The sequence below is a fragment of the Scyliorhinus torazame genome, chromosome 7, assembly GCF_047496885.1.
Source record: "Scyliorhinus torazame isolate Kashiwa2021f chromosome 7, sScyTor2.1, whole genome shotgun sequence".
In the NCBI taxonomy this organism is placed as follows: Eukaryota; Metazoa; Chordata; class Chondrichthyes; order Carcharhiniformes; family Scyliorhinidae; genus Scyliorhinus; species Scyliorhinus torazame.
In genome coordinates, this window is record NC_092713.1 from 113,647,673 (window position 1) to 113,663,633 (window position 15,961).

At 46.2% G+C, this 15,961-nt stretch overlaps 1 protein-coding gene across 1 annotated transcript in view; it reads right to left on the minus strand.

Annotated features, from left to right (window-relative positions):
* The window catches only part of LOC140427353 (P-selectin-like), a 136,462-nt gene that overhangs the window by 78,250 nt on the left and 42,251 nt on the right, over positions 1-15,961 (minus strand). The window contains exons 17-19 of the mRNA XM_072512903.1: positions 8,996-9,108; positions 7,153-7,225; positions 990-1,134 (exon numbers count right to left, since the gene is read on the minus strand). Of these exons, the coding sequence (XP_072369004.1) occupies positions 990-1,134; positions 7,153-7,225; positions 8,996-9,108 (331 nt within the window). The remainder of the gene's footprint in view (positions 1-989; positions 1,135-7,152; positions 7,226-8,995; positions 9,109-15,961) is intronic.

The window sequence follows — 15,961 nt, forward strand, 5'->3', positions numbered from 1 at the left end:
AGAGAAATGCCGAGGCATAGAGAAATGGACGGATCGTGCAGAGACCTTCTTGTTCAAAGAGACTGTCAATTGAGAAGGATTTCAGTTGGAGGAAGAAAAATGAAAAAAAATGGACTATATTATTATACCTGTTTGCGTGTGTTGTTTTTTGAAATGAAAAAGTACATTTACTGTGTGCATTTGTTAAAGGATAGTGAAAAGGTGAAAAATGAAACCATCTTGAAGTGATGGGTTTTCTTTTCTTGGGGGGAGGTGTCATGTGAGAGTACCTTTAAGAAATTGGTGTTAATAAATGGGTGTGTATATAAATATCTGTAGTGAGAGTACCTTTAAGAAATGGGTGTTTACTACTGCAGTGATGTCAGAGAGTGGGTGGAGCTGGGCTGTCTGTCAGTTTTTTTACCTTCGTTTTAGGCTGTTTGCTGCAGGGTGTTTTTTTTGTTTCGTTTTCAGAGCTGGATAGCTGCAGTCACAGCCAGAAGGTGTATGAATCTCTCTCTGTAATCTAAAGACAGTAAATCGATCCTGGTGATTTAAAACTAATATCAGTAGTGACTTTAACCTGATGTGCTTCTGATAAAGGTTTTGTTTTTAAGTCGTATGGATGTTAAAAAAAAAAGCTTAAAGGTTTACTTAGTGTTGTTGTCTTTGGGGGTTGTATTTGAATTAATGGTTGCTAAGATGTTCACTGCATGTTTTAAAAAGGTTAACTTGAGTTCATAGAATAAACATTGTTTTGCTTTAAAAAATACTTTTCAATTTCTGCTGTACCACACCTGTAGAGTGGGCCGTGTGCTCCCCATACCACAATCTAGTAAAAGTTGTGGGTCAGGTGAACTCCATGATACACTTTGGGGTTCTCTAAACCCTGGCCCATAAGACTACTCATCTTGGATTTGGTTAAATGGCATCTGTGCACAACCTTCAATTGTATTAATCCTAATCTAGCATATGATGATGTTGCGTTAATCCATCGTAGAATCTTGCACCACAATCCATCTTCCAGTTCAAATCCCAGTTCATCTTCCCACTTGGTTTTGATCCCAACCAAGGATGCAGCCTCTTCTACTATAAGCTTTCCATAAACCCCAGATGTGTTTCCTTCTTTCTTCCCTGTTAACGACAGAATTCTCTCTAATAACAAGGAAGGCCGTAACATCAGAAAAGATGGAAAAGTCTTTTTCGCAAAGTTACACACCTGGAAATATTCAAATTTCTCCATTCGTGATAGCCCAAATTTTGCTACCAATTCTTCAAAGCTCGCAAACCGGCCTTGTATAAACAATTCTTTCATTACAACTACCCCTTTCTCTTCCTATCTCCTGAATCTACTGTCAAGTTTCATTTCATGCAAATTAGCATCAGATTCGATGCTGCACCAGTTTGAAGTGTTGGCAAAACTGTCTCCATATTTTTAATGTGGAGGTTACGACCGAATTTCTCGAATATGCACCGGGAAAAAAGGGTACGGCAGCAGTTACTAACACTCAAAGTCCTGAATCCCTTCAAGAGCTTAATTCCATCTGTACCCATATCTCATCCTAATCTCTATACCATCCCAGTATCTTCTCAGTATTCGCTGCCCAATGATTCGGTAGTGCCAGGCCTCTTCACTGACTATCATTCGGGAGAACCGTTTTCTGGATTCTGGCTGTTTTTCGCGCCCAAATGAAAGTTGAAATCAGTCTCTATGCCCACAAAAAGGTGATTTAGGTGTAAACATCAGTAAGCATTGAAATAGTGTTAAGGGCCAGGGTATCATGGAGCTCACCTGACCCACAACTTTTAATAGATTGTGGTATGGGGAACTCATGGCCCACTCTACAGGTATGGTACAGCAGAAATCGAAAAGTATTTTAAAAAAAAATAAAAAATTTAGAGTACCCAATTCATTTTTTCCAATTAAGGGGCAATTTAGCGTTTTAAATCCACCTAACGTGCACATATTTGGGTTGTGGGGGCGAAACCCACGCAAACACGGGGAGAATGTGCAAACTCCACACAGACAGTGACCCAGAGCCGGGATTGAACCTGGGACCTCAGCGCCGTGAGACTGCAGGGCTACCACTGTGCTGCCCTGAAAAGTATTTTTTTTAAGCCAAACAATGTTTATTCTATGAACTCAAGTTAACCTTTTTAAAACATGCAGTGAACATCTTAGCAACCATCAATTCAAATATAACCCTCAAAGAATACAACACTAAGTAATCCTTAAGCTGTCCTTTTAACATCCATAAGACTTTAAAAAAACTTTTAACAGAAGCACATCAGGTTAAAGTCACTACTGAGACCAGTTATTAGTTTTAAATCACTAAAGGATCGATTTGCAGTCTTTAGATTACAGAGAGAGAGACTAATGCATGTTCTGGCTTTGACTGTAGCTATCCAGCTCAGAAAACGACATAAAAAACTCACTCTGCAACAGCCTGCTCAAAAGCGAAAGTAAAGCAGACAGCCCAGCTCCACCCACACTCTGACATCACTGATAAACACCCATTTCTTAAAGGTACATTTCTTAAACACCCATTTCTTAAAGGTACTCTCACAAGACACCTCCCCCACCCCCCAAGAAAAAAAAAACCCATCAACTTCAAGATGGTTTAATTTTTCACCTTTTCACTATCCTTTAAGATAGATAGATAGATAGATCCACACAGTAAATATACTTTTTCGTTTCAAAAAACAACACACGCAGAACAGGTATAATAATTTAGTCCATTTTTGTTTTTTTTCCTCTAACTGGAATCCTTCTTGATTGACAGTCTCTTTGAACAAGAAGGTCTCTGCACGATCCATCCATTTCTCTACGCCTCGGCAATACTCTTTAAATTCAGATCTTTTTTTTTTAATTTAGAGTACCCAATTCATTTTTTCCAATTAAGGGGCAATTCAGTGTGGCCAATCCACCTAGCCTGCATATCCTTTGGGTTTGTGGGGCGAACCCCACACAAACACGGGGAGAATTTGCAAACTCCACACAGACAGTGACCCAGAGTCGGGATCGAACCTGGGACCTTGGCGCCGTGAGGCTGCAGGGCTAACCCACTGCTCCACCATGCTGCCCTCACTTTAGTTCAATCTGATCACAGAGTCCCTTGTAATTTTCAACACAGGAGCATTGGTTATCACAGCTTTCAGGCAGTCAAATGCCTGTTGAAACTCCGCTGTCCACTGAAATTTTCGACGCTTCTTCAGCAAGTCCATCAGTGGAGCAACCACGCTACAAAACCTTTGCACAAATGTTGGATCAAATCCACTCATGCCAAGAAATCGCAATATTTTCATTCGTCTGCCAATTTTAACTGACTGTTATGTTTCATTGCCATTTTCTGAAGTTCAAACACTCTTTTTCCCTTTCCTCTCTATCTCTTTCTTTTTGTTCTGCTAGGGCTATTCTTTCTTCATTTCTTTATTCTCTCTCCTTTTCTTTTTCCCCGATCTGTATCTCCCTTTCTCTTTCTATTTCTCTCATTGCATATTCAAGCTGCTTCAATTCTTTTTCATGTTCAAGTTGCTTAATCTCCAACTGAACCTTTGCCATTTCTAATGAGTCAAACTGTATCTCAGGCAACTTTAAATGCTCAGCTACCACGATAAGTACCTCATCTTTTCGCATATTGTCAGGTAATGTTAACTGCAATGTTTTTGCCAAATCTAAAAGTCTGTTTTCAGTCTCTGTCCGTAAGGTACTGCGTGTGACCGTCTCCACCCCAAAAAACTTCTGAGCCTCTGAAAGAGCCATTGTCCACAACACACTCCCTACTTAAACTAAAATACCACACCTGAAAAGCAACCACACAATATGCTCACCCCTCACTGTCTTTAAGTTCACTAAGCCAAGCTAATACACAGACTTTTATCCCCCTCAAGTCCCCAATTTGTTATGGGCCAGGGTTTAGAGAACCCCAAAGTGTATCATGGAGTTCACCTGACCCACAACTTTTCATAGATTGTGGTATGGGGAGCACACGACCCACTCTACAGGTGTGGTACAGCAGAAATCTAAAAGTATTTTTTGAAGCAAAACAATGTTTATTCTATGAACTCAAGTTAACCTTTTTAAAACATACAGTGAACATCTTAGCAACCATTAATTCAAATATAACCCCCAAAGAATACAACACTAAGTAATCCTTAAGCTGTCCTTTTAACATCCATAAGACTTTTAAAAATCCTTTTAACAGAAGCACATCAGGTTAAAGTCACTACAGAGAGCAGTTATTAATTTTAATCACCAAAGGATTGATTTGCAGTCTTTAGATGACAGAGAGAGAGAGACTAATACACCTTCTGGATGTGACTGCAGCTATCCAGCTCTGAAAATGAAACTAAAAACTCACTCTCTAGCAGCCTGCTCAAAAACGAAAGTAAAGCAGACAGACAGCCCAGCTCCACCCACACTCTGACATCACTGATAAACACCCATTTCTTAAAGGTACACTTCTTTTTTTTTAATAAACATTTTATTGAGATATTTTCGGTATCGTAACAACAACAAAATAAACAATATACATGAAACCATAAACATAGTGCAAAAGCCATTTACCTCTCGTACAGATCCCACCCTTATTGACCCCCTACTCTAATCTAAACTACTTCCCCACCCCCCCCCATCTGCTGACGATTAATTTCCCACCAAGAAGTCGACAAACGGTTGTCATCTCCGGGTGAACCCTAACAGTGACCCTCTCAAGGCGAACCTGATTTTCTACAAACAGAGAATGCTAGCCATGTCCGGTAGCCAGGTCTCTGACTTCGGGGGCTTTGAGTCCCTCCAAACTAATAATATCCGTCTCCAGGCTACCAGGGAAGCAAAGGCCAGAACATCCGCATTCCCGGGTCTTCTGACACTCCGAAAATCGCCACCTCTGGACTCAGTGCCACCCTTGTTTTTAACACCGTGGACATGACGTCTGGAAACCCCTGCCAAAATCCCCTAAAAGATACATTTCTCAAACACCCATTTCTTAAAGGTACTCTCACATGACAATAGAAATAGTAAATGCGGTAGGATATTCATTTTAACCAACTGGATTCTACCAGTCAAGGACAGAGGGAGATTATTCCATCTTTGTAAATCTGCTTTAACTCTGTGTTCCAGACTCGAGATATGTAATGTTCGAAGCTGACTCCAGTCCCGGGTTATTTGAATTCCTAAGTATTGAAAATGGGAACCCATCAGACGAAATGGCAACGCCTCTAAGTTGACTCCTATCACCGGTTGGGTAACTGGTAAATATTATTATTATCCTCTATTGTTACCCACAGTTGTTTTAAACTTATATTGTTATTTTTACTCCAGTTAGAACTTGTAAATATTTTGTATGGTGAATAAAAATCATTAACGTAGAAAATATCACATGCAGGAAAAGGCAAATGAACTGGATTTTGTGCCCTTAGACATACTAACTGCCTCCAGTCCAGTTTATCGGGCGCAATTCTCCCATCGGGAGACTAAGTCCCGACGCCAGAGTGAAAACCGGAGTGTTTCACTCCGGCGTCGGAGGCCGTTCCCAGCTCCCTATTCTCCTGCCCCCGGGGGGCTAGGAGCGGCGCCACGTCATTTACGTGCGCCGGGCCTTGGCGCCGCGTAAAAGTGGCACCGTGTAAATGACGCGACCGGCGTCGCGTAAATGACGTTACCCGCGCATGCGCGGTTGCCGTCCTCCCCGCGGCCGCCCCGCAAGAAGATGGCGGATCGATCTTGCGGGGCAGCGGAGGAAAGGAGGTCCTCCTTCAGAGAGGCCGTCCCGCCGATCGGTGGGCACCGATCGCGGGCCAGACACCTTTTGAGCCCCTCCCCGGTGCAGGAACCCCCCTACCTCCTCCAGAGGCCGCCCCCCCCAGCGTTCCCGCGCTGTTCCCGCCGGCAGCGACCAGGTGTGGATGGCGCCGGCGGGAACCTGTCGTGTTGGGCAGGCCACTTGGCCCATTCGGGCCGCAGAATCGCCGCTCGCCCATTACCAACGGCCAGCGGGGATTCTCCCAGCGGCCAGCTGTGATTCGCGCCGCGCCGGTTTGGAGGGGGGGGGGTGGGAGAATCACGTCGGGGCGGCGTGGCGGGACTCACGCAGCGCCCATGCGATTCTCACACCCGGCGTGGGGGGGGGAAAATTCCGCCCATGATTCCTCATATTCTATTCATTGTCAATCTCATGTATCATAATAGTTGTTACTCTAATAAAATGCAGGCCCTCCCTCCATTTGAACAAACAAACAAAATCAGAAAGGATCCCAATGAGAGGTTCCTTCACCAGACCAACAATATATTAAGATGGGCAGCACGGTAGCATAGTGGTTAGCACAATGCTTCACAGCGCCAGGGTCCCAGGTTCAATTCCCGGCTTGGTTCACTGTCTGTGTGGAGTCTGCACGCTCTCCCTGTGTCTGTGTGTGTTTCCTCCGGGTGCTCCGGTTTCCTCCTAATGTGCTATTAGGTGAATTAGACATTCTGAATTCTCCCTCTGTGTACCCGAATAGGCGCCAGAATATAGCCACGAGGGCTTTTCACAGTAACTTCATTGCAGTGTTAATGTAAGCCTACTTGTGACAATAAAAATTATTCTTATTAGATACAGGCACCCATCTCACAAATTGCTTTCCCAGGAACTCAATTCAATTAAAATGGCTGAATAGTCACTCACAGGCACTTTAACAAGACAGTCCACTCCCCCAACTGCCAAAGTAACTCAATTCAGATGTTCTCCCCTCCCCCCCACAACTGATCATTAAGGGAGGCTTTTTAAATATTGATACCCAAAGCACCAGCTTTCTCTGCTGCCAGTCACTCGCGGCCAGCTTCTGCCAACAGGGGGCCCACAAATGGTTTTTTTGGGAGGGTTTCGGGTGTGTCAAGGGGTACACATGATTTTGCGCATGAGAGCTGGTAAATGTTCTCTTTGTAATTTCATTAAGTTTTTCATTAATATGACTTAAAATTGACACGATGAATACGTTTCTTGCACACCCCTCTGGCCATTGCAAGTATACTTTAATCATTCTTCCCATCCGGCTCTCTCCAGTAGTTCAGCGGTGGAAGGAAACACTGTGAAAATAGATTAAATAGTGTTTTTGCCGTAACGGAAAAAGATTGACAAATAAATGCCATCACTAGGACCACTGCTAGGCTTTAACAAAAGAAAAAACACTTACCATAGACGGCAACGAAAATCCAAAAGTGAGGCTGAATATGCTTAAGCCTTTCATGGGTTTCCACGCAAGATGCCTATTGGGAAATCCCGTCAATATATTATTATTATTTCAAGGAACTAACACGAGAATGCTTCACATTTAAAAATCATACCTCTGCATGTATTTGAAATAAAATTTTATTTTATAAATGTTTAGTACTTGCCGCTCCTGGCAGAATATTTCACATTTATCACAGGTTTATTTCAAAAAGTGGAAAGATTTTCCCAATTTTTACAGGCTTTCTTGTTGGAAAATTGGGAAGATAATGACTGCAGCGGGAAAAGACAATTAAATATTAGTTGAGGAATTAGTCGTGATGATATTAATGGATTGGCAATACTGCTTTGGCTGAGGCTTTAACCCATTAATTTAAATTGACACAAAAAAACAACACTGACACCCCGGTGTAGTACTGAGGGAATACTGCATTGTCAAAGGCACTGGGTAGGATTCTACGTCCCGCCACGCCGGTTTTCTGGTGCGGAGTGCCCTCGCCGGCAGCGGGATTCTCCATCTAGCCAGCTGGCCAATGGGATTTCCCATTGTGGGCAGCCCCATGCTGTTGGGAAACCCCTGGGCGTGGGTACTCTGTCAGCGCAATGGAGAATCCCAACAGCGGAGAATCCAGCCTGCTATCTTTCAGATGAGATGTTAAACCGAGGCTCTGTCTGCCTTTGTGAGATGGTTATAGAATATCCCACAGCATTATTTCAAAGAAGGGCAGGGGTAGTATCGCTGGTATCCTGGCCAATATTTATCCCTCAATCAACATCCAAAAAAAATTATCTGTTCAATATCTGTTTAGCACAGGGCTAAATCGCTGGCTTTGAAAGCAGACCAAGGCATGCCAGCAGCACGGTTCAATTCCCGTAACAGCCTCTCTGAACAGGCGCCAGAATGTGGCGACTAGGGACTTTTCACAGTAACTTCATTTGAAGTCTACTTGTGACAATAAGCGATTTTCATTTCATTTCATTGCATCACATTGTTGTTTGGTGGAGCTTGCTGTCGTATGCAAATTGGCTGCCACTTTTCCTCCCGTACAATTCGAAAATACTCCATTGGCTGTAAAAGCTTTGGTGGCGCTATACAAATACAAATCTTTCTTTAAGACATTATTCACAATCTCATCATGAAAGGTGAAATAATAGTTCAATCATATTTGCATGATACTACTTCTCTTTTCTATTTTATGTACATTTATTTCATATTTCAGTCTATATGGAAGCACAGATTTTAAAATATTTTGTCTTATTGCTTGCTGCTGCATGGATCAAAGAAACCTTCCCAGAAACAAATGTATCCTACCATTTCTTTAGTGCACAGAATCCTCTCTTCACTTCTCCAAGTCTTCATACAGATATTCTGTTGGTGAAGAATGTATCTCTGGTGCTGTGATTTTGTGGTTCTGCACACACTGTTCCCTTACAGACGAAGCCTTTCAGTGTTGTTCAGGGTCTTATATCCTCTGACACCAACCTTATGACGACGTTGGATAATCAACATTAAATAATTGCGTGTTCCTGCTTCAACACCCAAAGTCACCAAAAACAAAGCAGATGTTATCTGCCATCAGCGACCCAGTCACATTAAAAGTTATTTCCAAGTGAACCATGTATTTAATTTCATACGCAGAAGAGGATAAGGGAAATGTTTTAATGGCTGGATGGAACACTCTCACAAAAGTTACCAAACTTTACCAAAGAAGACAAAATTAAATAAAGCAGTTCATGTACTTTTAAAATAAGCTGGTTTGCATTTATTTTTCATTGTGCCAATTTGGCAGAAGTGGTGACACATTTACCTCTGCGTCAAAAGATTTAAGTTCCACATTGATCTCGATCGCATGGTACTCCCGTGCACCAATGTGGGAGCTCTGCAATGTCAGGATGTGCCTTACTTTAGATGTGTTCCAGCCTGTTTAGGGGAATAATTTTTTTTTGTTAATTCTTTCATAGAATATGGATGGCACTGCCATAGCCAACAGCCGCCCATCCCTAATCGCCCTTGAACCGAGTTCATTTCTAGGCCATTTCAGAGGGCAGTTAAGAGTCAACTACATGCTCTGTACCTGGAGTTACATGTAGGTCAACCAAGGGAAGGGCTCACATTTCCTTCCCAAAAGGAACCTTAGCGAACTAGATAAATGTTTCCAACCATCAATGATGGTTTCATGGGCACCATTACTGAAACTAGCTTCCAGTTCCAGATTTAATTTTTATTCATGGAATATAAATTCCACCAGCTGCCGTGTCTGGGATTTGAACCCATGTTTCCAGAGCATTAGCCTGAGCCTCTGGATGATTAGTCCAGTGACATTACCACTGTGCCACTGTCTCCCATGGTTATTATATTAGCTAAAAGAAAGCAGTGGGTATTCCGGAGGGATTAAATCAAATGGGCCAAAAGGCCTTCTTCATATAATGTGATCTTGTGAAGATGTTACATTTAGTGAAGGAATTTACAGTTAAAGGATGGGATTGGAGAACAGCACATCAAAGCAACATGTGACACCCTGGAGTTCGCCATTCTTCCAACTCGCCTGATGTTCTGATACCTAGACCCCTCAAGGAGGCAAGAGGGGAATGTAACAAGAACTACTGTCTAATTGCTGTCATAGGCCATCTAGTGGCTGATTTAGGAGCAGCATTAGTGGTGACCTTTGAGATGGATGGGACTGTACGGATCAAAACATTGTAAGATGAGAAATAAGATGGGGCAGGAAGAACATCCTCAAAGAGATATTGTAACATATAAGGTTTGTTATGATTAATTGTTTTTGAAACAAAAAGTCAACTTTTGTTTTCTAATATTTCACTCACTAAAGGCACAAGAACCTTATTAAACTTTTGGACTGCGTTAGAAAGGAAATGGTTTGGCTCCGGCATTAGTCTGAATACAGTTTTTGGAGCCTTTAATTAACTGTTGAAAAATGCCAGCACAAAAGGTTTATTTACTGTTAATGTTTCCTGCATACTCTCAAATGAAATAATATTTTCACTTTCTGGGTGAGAGAATACGATTAATTGGCACAAGAAAGACGTCTGAACTTTACTCACACTTACTTCACTCTTTTCATAGATTTTCACTCATATTCCTGGTCACGCTAACCTTGTGCTTTGTATAACTATGTTGGTCTTTGTGTGATGAACGGATGGAGAATATTTGTGAGTTCTACCTTACTGAAAAGAGAGACATGTTACTGAAGCTTTTCACCCTTTACACATCAGCATCAATGCAACAATGTCAAATTTCAAACAATCACACCAAGTTATGCTACAGGAGAAAAGTGTGCTGATGGTTAAATGAGACAAGAGCTCAACCAACCTGGGCTTGTAAAACTCAATGCGAAACATCTATTGTTAGACGTGTTTGCACGATTGGACTGAACAACCCTGTGTGGTGAACATATTGTACTAACCATTCACCACTGTATTACACTATCACGCTGTTGCCCATGTGGGCTCCACCTATGGACCATTGTACGATATTACACAGAATGTATCATGTTGGTGCCCTTGTGGGCTCCGCCCCTGGCTCCACCCCCTTGAGGGGAGGTATAAAGAGCAGCTGCCCTCTAGGCGGCTCTCACTAGCAGAGCAGTCGCAGGCAGGCACTGTTCTAGTCGATTAAAGCCACTGTTCACAACTTCAGGCAGAGTTTGATTTGCTGACCACTGGGAAGGCGGAGGCGCAGTTAAGGAAAGTGAAAGGGGCAGTCTACGAGTATGGGGAGAAGGCGAGTAGGATGCTGGCGCACCAACTGCGCAAGAGGGAGGCGGCTAGAGAGATTGGGGGAGTGCGGGATAAGGAGGGCAACATGGTGCTGAGCCCAGAGAGGGTCAATTAAGTCTTCAGGGAGTTCTACGGGAAGTTATACAAGTCGGAACTCCCTGGGGAGGGGGAAGGGATGAGGCAGTTTATGGACCGGTTGAGGTTCCTGAGGGTGGAAGTGGAGCGGGTGGAGGGATTGGGGGCCCCAATTGAGTTGGAGGAGGTAGTCAGGGGGCTGGCAAGCATGCAGTCGGGCAAGGCCCCAGGTCCGGAAGGCTTCCCTGTAGAATTTTATAAGAAGTTCTCGGAGCTACTCAGCCCGCTCCTGCTAAGAACCTTCAATGAGGCAAAGGAGAGAGGGACCCTCCCCCCGACGATGTCACAGGCATTGATTTAGCTTATCTCGCTTCAGTGTGGGTCCTACAGGCCAATATCGCTCCTGAATGTCGACGCCAAACTGTTGGCAAAACTTTTGGCCACCAGAATAGAGGATTGTGTACCGGGAGTTATTGGGGAGGACCAGACGGGTTTTGTTAAGGGCAGGCAGCTGAACACGAACGTGAGGAGGCTCCTGAATATTATCATGATGCCCTCGGAGGGGGGGATGTGGAAGTGGTGGCTCCAATGGACATGGAGAAGGCCTTTGACAGGGTGGAGTGGGAGTATTTGTGGGAGGCGTTAGGCAGGTTTGGATTCGGGGAGGGATTCATAGGGTGGTTCAAGCTGCTGGATCAGGCCCCTGTGGCGAGTGTGTCCATGAACCGGCTAAGGTCGGAGTATTTCGGGCTGCACCGGGGGACGAGGCAGGCCTGTCCCCTGTCCACGTTGCTGTTTGCCCTGGCAATTGAGCCGTTGGCCATTGCGCTCAGGACTTCAAGGGATTGGAGGGGGCTGGTGCGTGGGGGGGAGGAACACCAGATCTCCCTTTAAGCGGATGACCTGTTGTACATTTCGGACCCGCTAGAGGGGATGGGGGAGGTCATGCGGATCCTGAGGGACTTTGGGAGCTTCTCGGGGTATAAATTGAACGTGGGGAAGAGTGAGCTGTTCGTGGTCCACGCTAGGGACCAGGAGGAGAGACTAAGGGAGCTCCCGTTCAAGATAGTGGAGAGGAGCTTTTGGTACTTGGGGATACAAGTGGCCAAGAACTGGGATGCCCTGCACAGGCTCAACTTATCCCGGCTCGTGGAGCAGATGGAGGGAGAGTTTTAAAGGTGGGATATGCTTCCGCTTTCCCTGGCGGGACGGGTGCAGACTGTGAAGATGACGGTTCTCCCCAGGTTCCTCTTCGTCTTTCAGTGCCTCCCCATTTTCATCCCCAAGTCCTTTTTTAAGCGGGTGAATAGGATTGTTACGGGATTTGTGTGGGCGAATAAAACCCCGCGAGTTAGAAGGGCATTCTTGGAGCGTAGCGGGGGGGGGGGGGGGGGGTGGGGGGGGGGTGGGGGGGGGGTCCACTAACACTGCAGAGCCAGGAAGATGCAGAGGAAAGGTGGCATTATTTGAAGTTGCCATTTTTTAAGGGCTGTCAATGGTTTCTTCACTGCCTACCTTGTGACCAGAGAAGTGAATGGAAGCCTGCAGCTGCTGTTGGAAGGTGTCCGGTGTCATAATATACACCAGTATATCATGGTGCAGACACACACTGATGGACACACAGTGGGACCAATCAACACACACAACACCGCAGCCAATCACCAGTTAGATCACACGCACTATAAAGACAGGGGGCATCAGAGTTCCCGCTCATTCGAGCTGCAGCTTCCTAGTAGGACAGAGCTCACAGCCTGCAGCACAGACATTCACCATCTGCTGACTGCTTCGACTGGTTAGGACAAGGCAAAGGTCTTTAGTTAAAGCTAGTATCATGTTAACCCACAGTCAGAGTATGTTAAACAGTTAATGATTCAATAAAATAGTGTTGCACTATTTCAAGTGTTGGTGACCTGTATGTGTTCCACGGATCCAGCGCGCCCAACACAACATGATACCAGGAGTTGAGGGATATTAGCACTTCTTAGACCTATCTGCAAGTGATCTGCCTTCCGCCAGCATTCCGTCATCCTGCAAGATGGACAACATCTGCCCGCCGCCGCCGCTCCGCATCGCCGACAACCTAGGGGCCAACTGGAAGATATTCAAACAGCGCTTCCAGCTCTTCCTTGAGGCCACAGACAGGGAGGATGCCTCGGATACCAGGAAGATTACTTTCCTCCTCTCCACGGCCAGAGACCATGCCATCCACATTTTCAACTCTCTCACCTTTGCGGATGATGAAGATAAAACAAAGTTCAAGACGGTCCTCCTCAAGTTTGACACTCACTGCAGCGTAGAGGTGAATGAAAGTTTTGAGCGCTATGTGTTCCAACAGCGTTTGCAGGGTAAAGATGAACCTTTCCAATCCTTTCTCACTCACCTCCGCATCCTTAAGCAGTCTTGCAGGTACGGGCCCACCTCCGACTCCATGATACGCGACCAGATCGTTTTCGGTGTTCAGTCGGACCCCCTACGACAGCAGCTCCTCAAAGTAAAGCAGCTCACCCTAGCGACCGCCATTGAGACCTGTGTCTTACACGAAAACGCCACGAGTCGATATTCCCACATTCAAGCGACTGAAATGGCACGGCAAGGTCCCCACGAGGCGGAACGGGTCCAAGCGATTGAACAACTCCAGGGCCTCAGCCTGGATGAGGGTGGCCATTTTGCACGCTTTTTGCGGCCTCCCGCGCTTGTGCGCACCAAACGAGGGGATGGTGACGTCGAAGAACGTAAAGCGCAGGCGCGCACCACGCACAACCGCACCACGCATGCGCGGTGACGCAGCGAACGTGCTGACGCTACGACGTGCAGCGAACGTGCTGACGCTATGACGTGCAGCAACTGTGGCTCCGCCCATTTAAAACAGCAATGCCCTGCCAAATCTCGACAGTGCCTAAGATGTGGCAGACTTGGCCACTATGCTGCCTTATACCGAGCAGCTCAGCCTGCCAATTGATATCGCTTCAGCCAGCCTCGCAGGAATGTCCGGGCAATTCAACCCACGGTCACCGAGTCCGATGCGGACCTCCCACACAGCAGTGACACCGAGGACCCAAAGGCGCCTTTTCGAGTTGGTGTCGTGACAAAAAACAGGATATCCCCGAAGCAAAGACACCAGCCGCTGTCGGTATACAGCATCGATCCAGACGATGAGTGGTGTGCCACCCTGACGGTCAACCGGTCGCAAATACGATTCCGCCTGGACACTGGTGCCTCCGCCAATCTCATTGCGCGGTCTGACTTCCAAAGCCTTTGTGTCAAACCAGCCATCCTTCCATCAGCCTGCCAGCTATTGAATTACAATGGCAATGCCATTGATGCCAGTGGCTCGTGCCAACTTGAAGTGACGCACAGGTCACGCAAAGCCATCCTTCCTTTTGAAATCGTGGGCTCCTCGAAAGACTCCCTGCTTGGTGCGCAAGCTGTTGAACCTAGTTCAGAGAGTTCACTCTCTCTCTCCTGATGACATGTCTGCCTTTCAGGACACCGACTTCAGGGCGCAACTCGACTCCATCATCAACCAGCACCACGACGTCTTCGAAGGCATGGGCACGCTCCCATATACCTACAAGATCTTATTGAAACAGAATGCCACGCCTGTGGTGCACGCACCTCGCAGAGTCCCAGCACCTCTCAAGGACCGCCTCAAGCAGCAGCTGCAGGGCCTCCAGGACCAAGGAGTGATTTCCAGAGTCACGGAACCAACTGACTGGGTCAGTTCCATGGTATGTGTAAAAAAGCCTTCCGGCGAATTGAGAATTTGCATTGATCCCAAGGAGCTAAATCGCAATATTGTGAGAGAGCACTATCCAATTCCCAAGCGCGAAGAGATCACATGTGAGGTGGCTCGCGCCAAGCTCTTCACCAAACTCGACGCCTCAAAAGGATTCTGGCAAATCCAGCTCGACAAATCCAGCCGGAAACTGTGTACATTCAATACCCCCTTTGGCAGATATTGTTACAACAGGATGCCGTTAGGGATCATATCTGCTTCAGAAGTGTTCCATTGGATTATGGAACAAATGATGGAAGGCATTGAAGGTGTTCGCGTCTCTGTCGATGACATAATCGTTTGGTCATGTCAGTCGCCTCCAGCACGTATTCAAACACATACGTGAGCAGGGCCTACGCCTCAACAGGGCCAAATGCTCTTTTGGTCAGACGGAGCTCAAGTTCCTCGGGGACCACATCTCCCAGTTGGGTGTGTGGCCGGATGCGGACAAGGTGGCTGCTATCACAGCTATGAAAACGCCAGAGGACAAGAAGGCGGTCCTTCGATTTCTGGGCATGGTCAACTTTTTATGGAAATTCATCCCTAACCTCGCCTCTCATACCACGGCTCTCAGGAACCTGGTCAGGAAGACTACAGACTTCCAATGGCTTCCTGCCCACGAGCGCGAATGGAGAGAACTCAAGGCAAAACTGACCACGGCCCCGGTCTTAGCTTTCTTTGATCCAGCAAACGAGACCAAAATTTTGACCGATGCCAGCCAATCCGGCATTGGGGCAGTGCTCCTGCAACACGATGAGGCCTCATCATGGGCCCCCGTTGCATATGCGTCACGCGCCATGACCCCCACGGAGCAGCGCTACGCGCAGATAGAAGAGGAGTGCCTGGGCCTTCTGACCGGTGTTGTTAAGTTTCACGATTATGTGTACGGACTTCCTCAATTCACCGTCGAGACCGACCATCGCCCACTGGTCAATATAATTCAGAAAGACTTGAACGACATGACGCCTCGCCTCCAGCATATTCTTCTCAAGCTCCGGCGATACGACTTCCAGCTGGTATACACCCCAGGCAAAGACCTCATCATTGCTGACGCTCTCTCCAGGGCAGTCAACACTCCGTGTGACCCAGCGGGATTCGTCTGCCAGGTTGACACCCATGTGGCCTTCGTGGCCTCCAATCTACCTGCCACGGATGAACGCCTCGTCCAAGTTCGCCGCGAGATGGC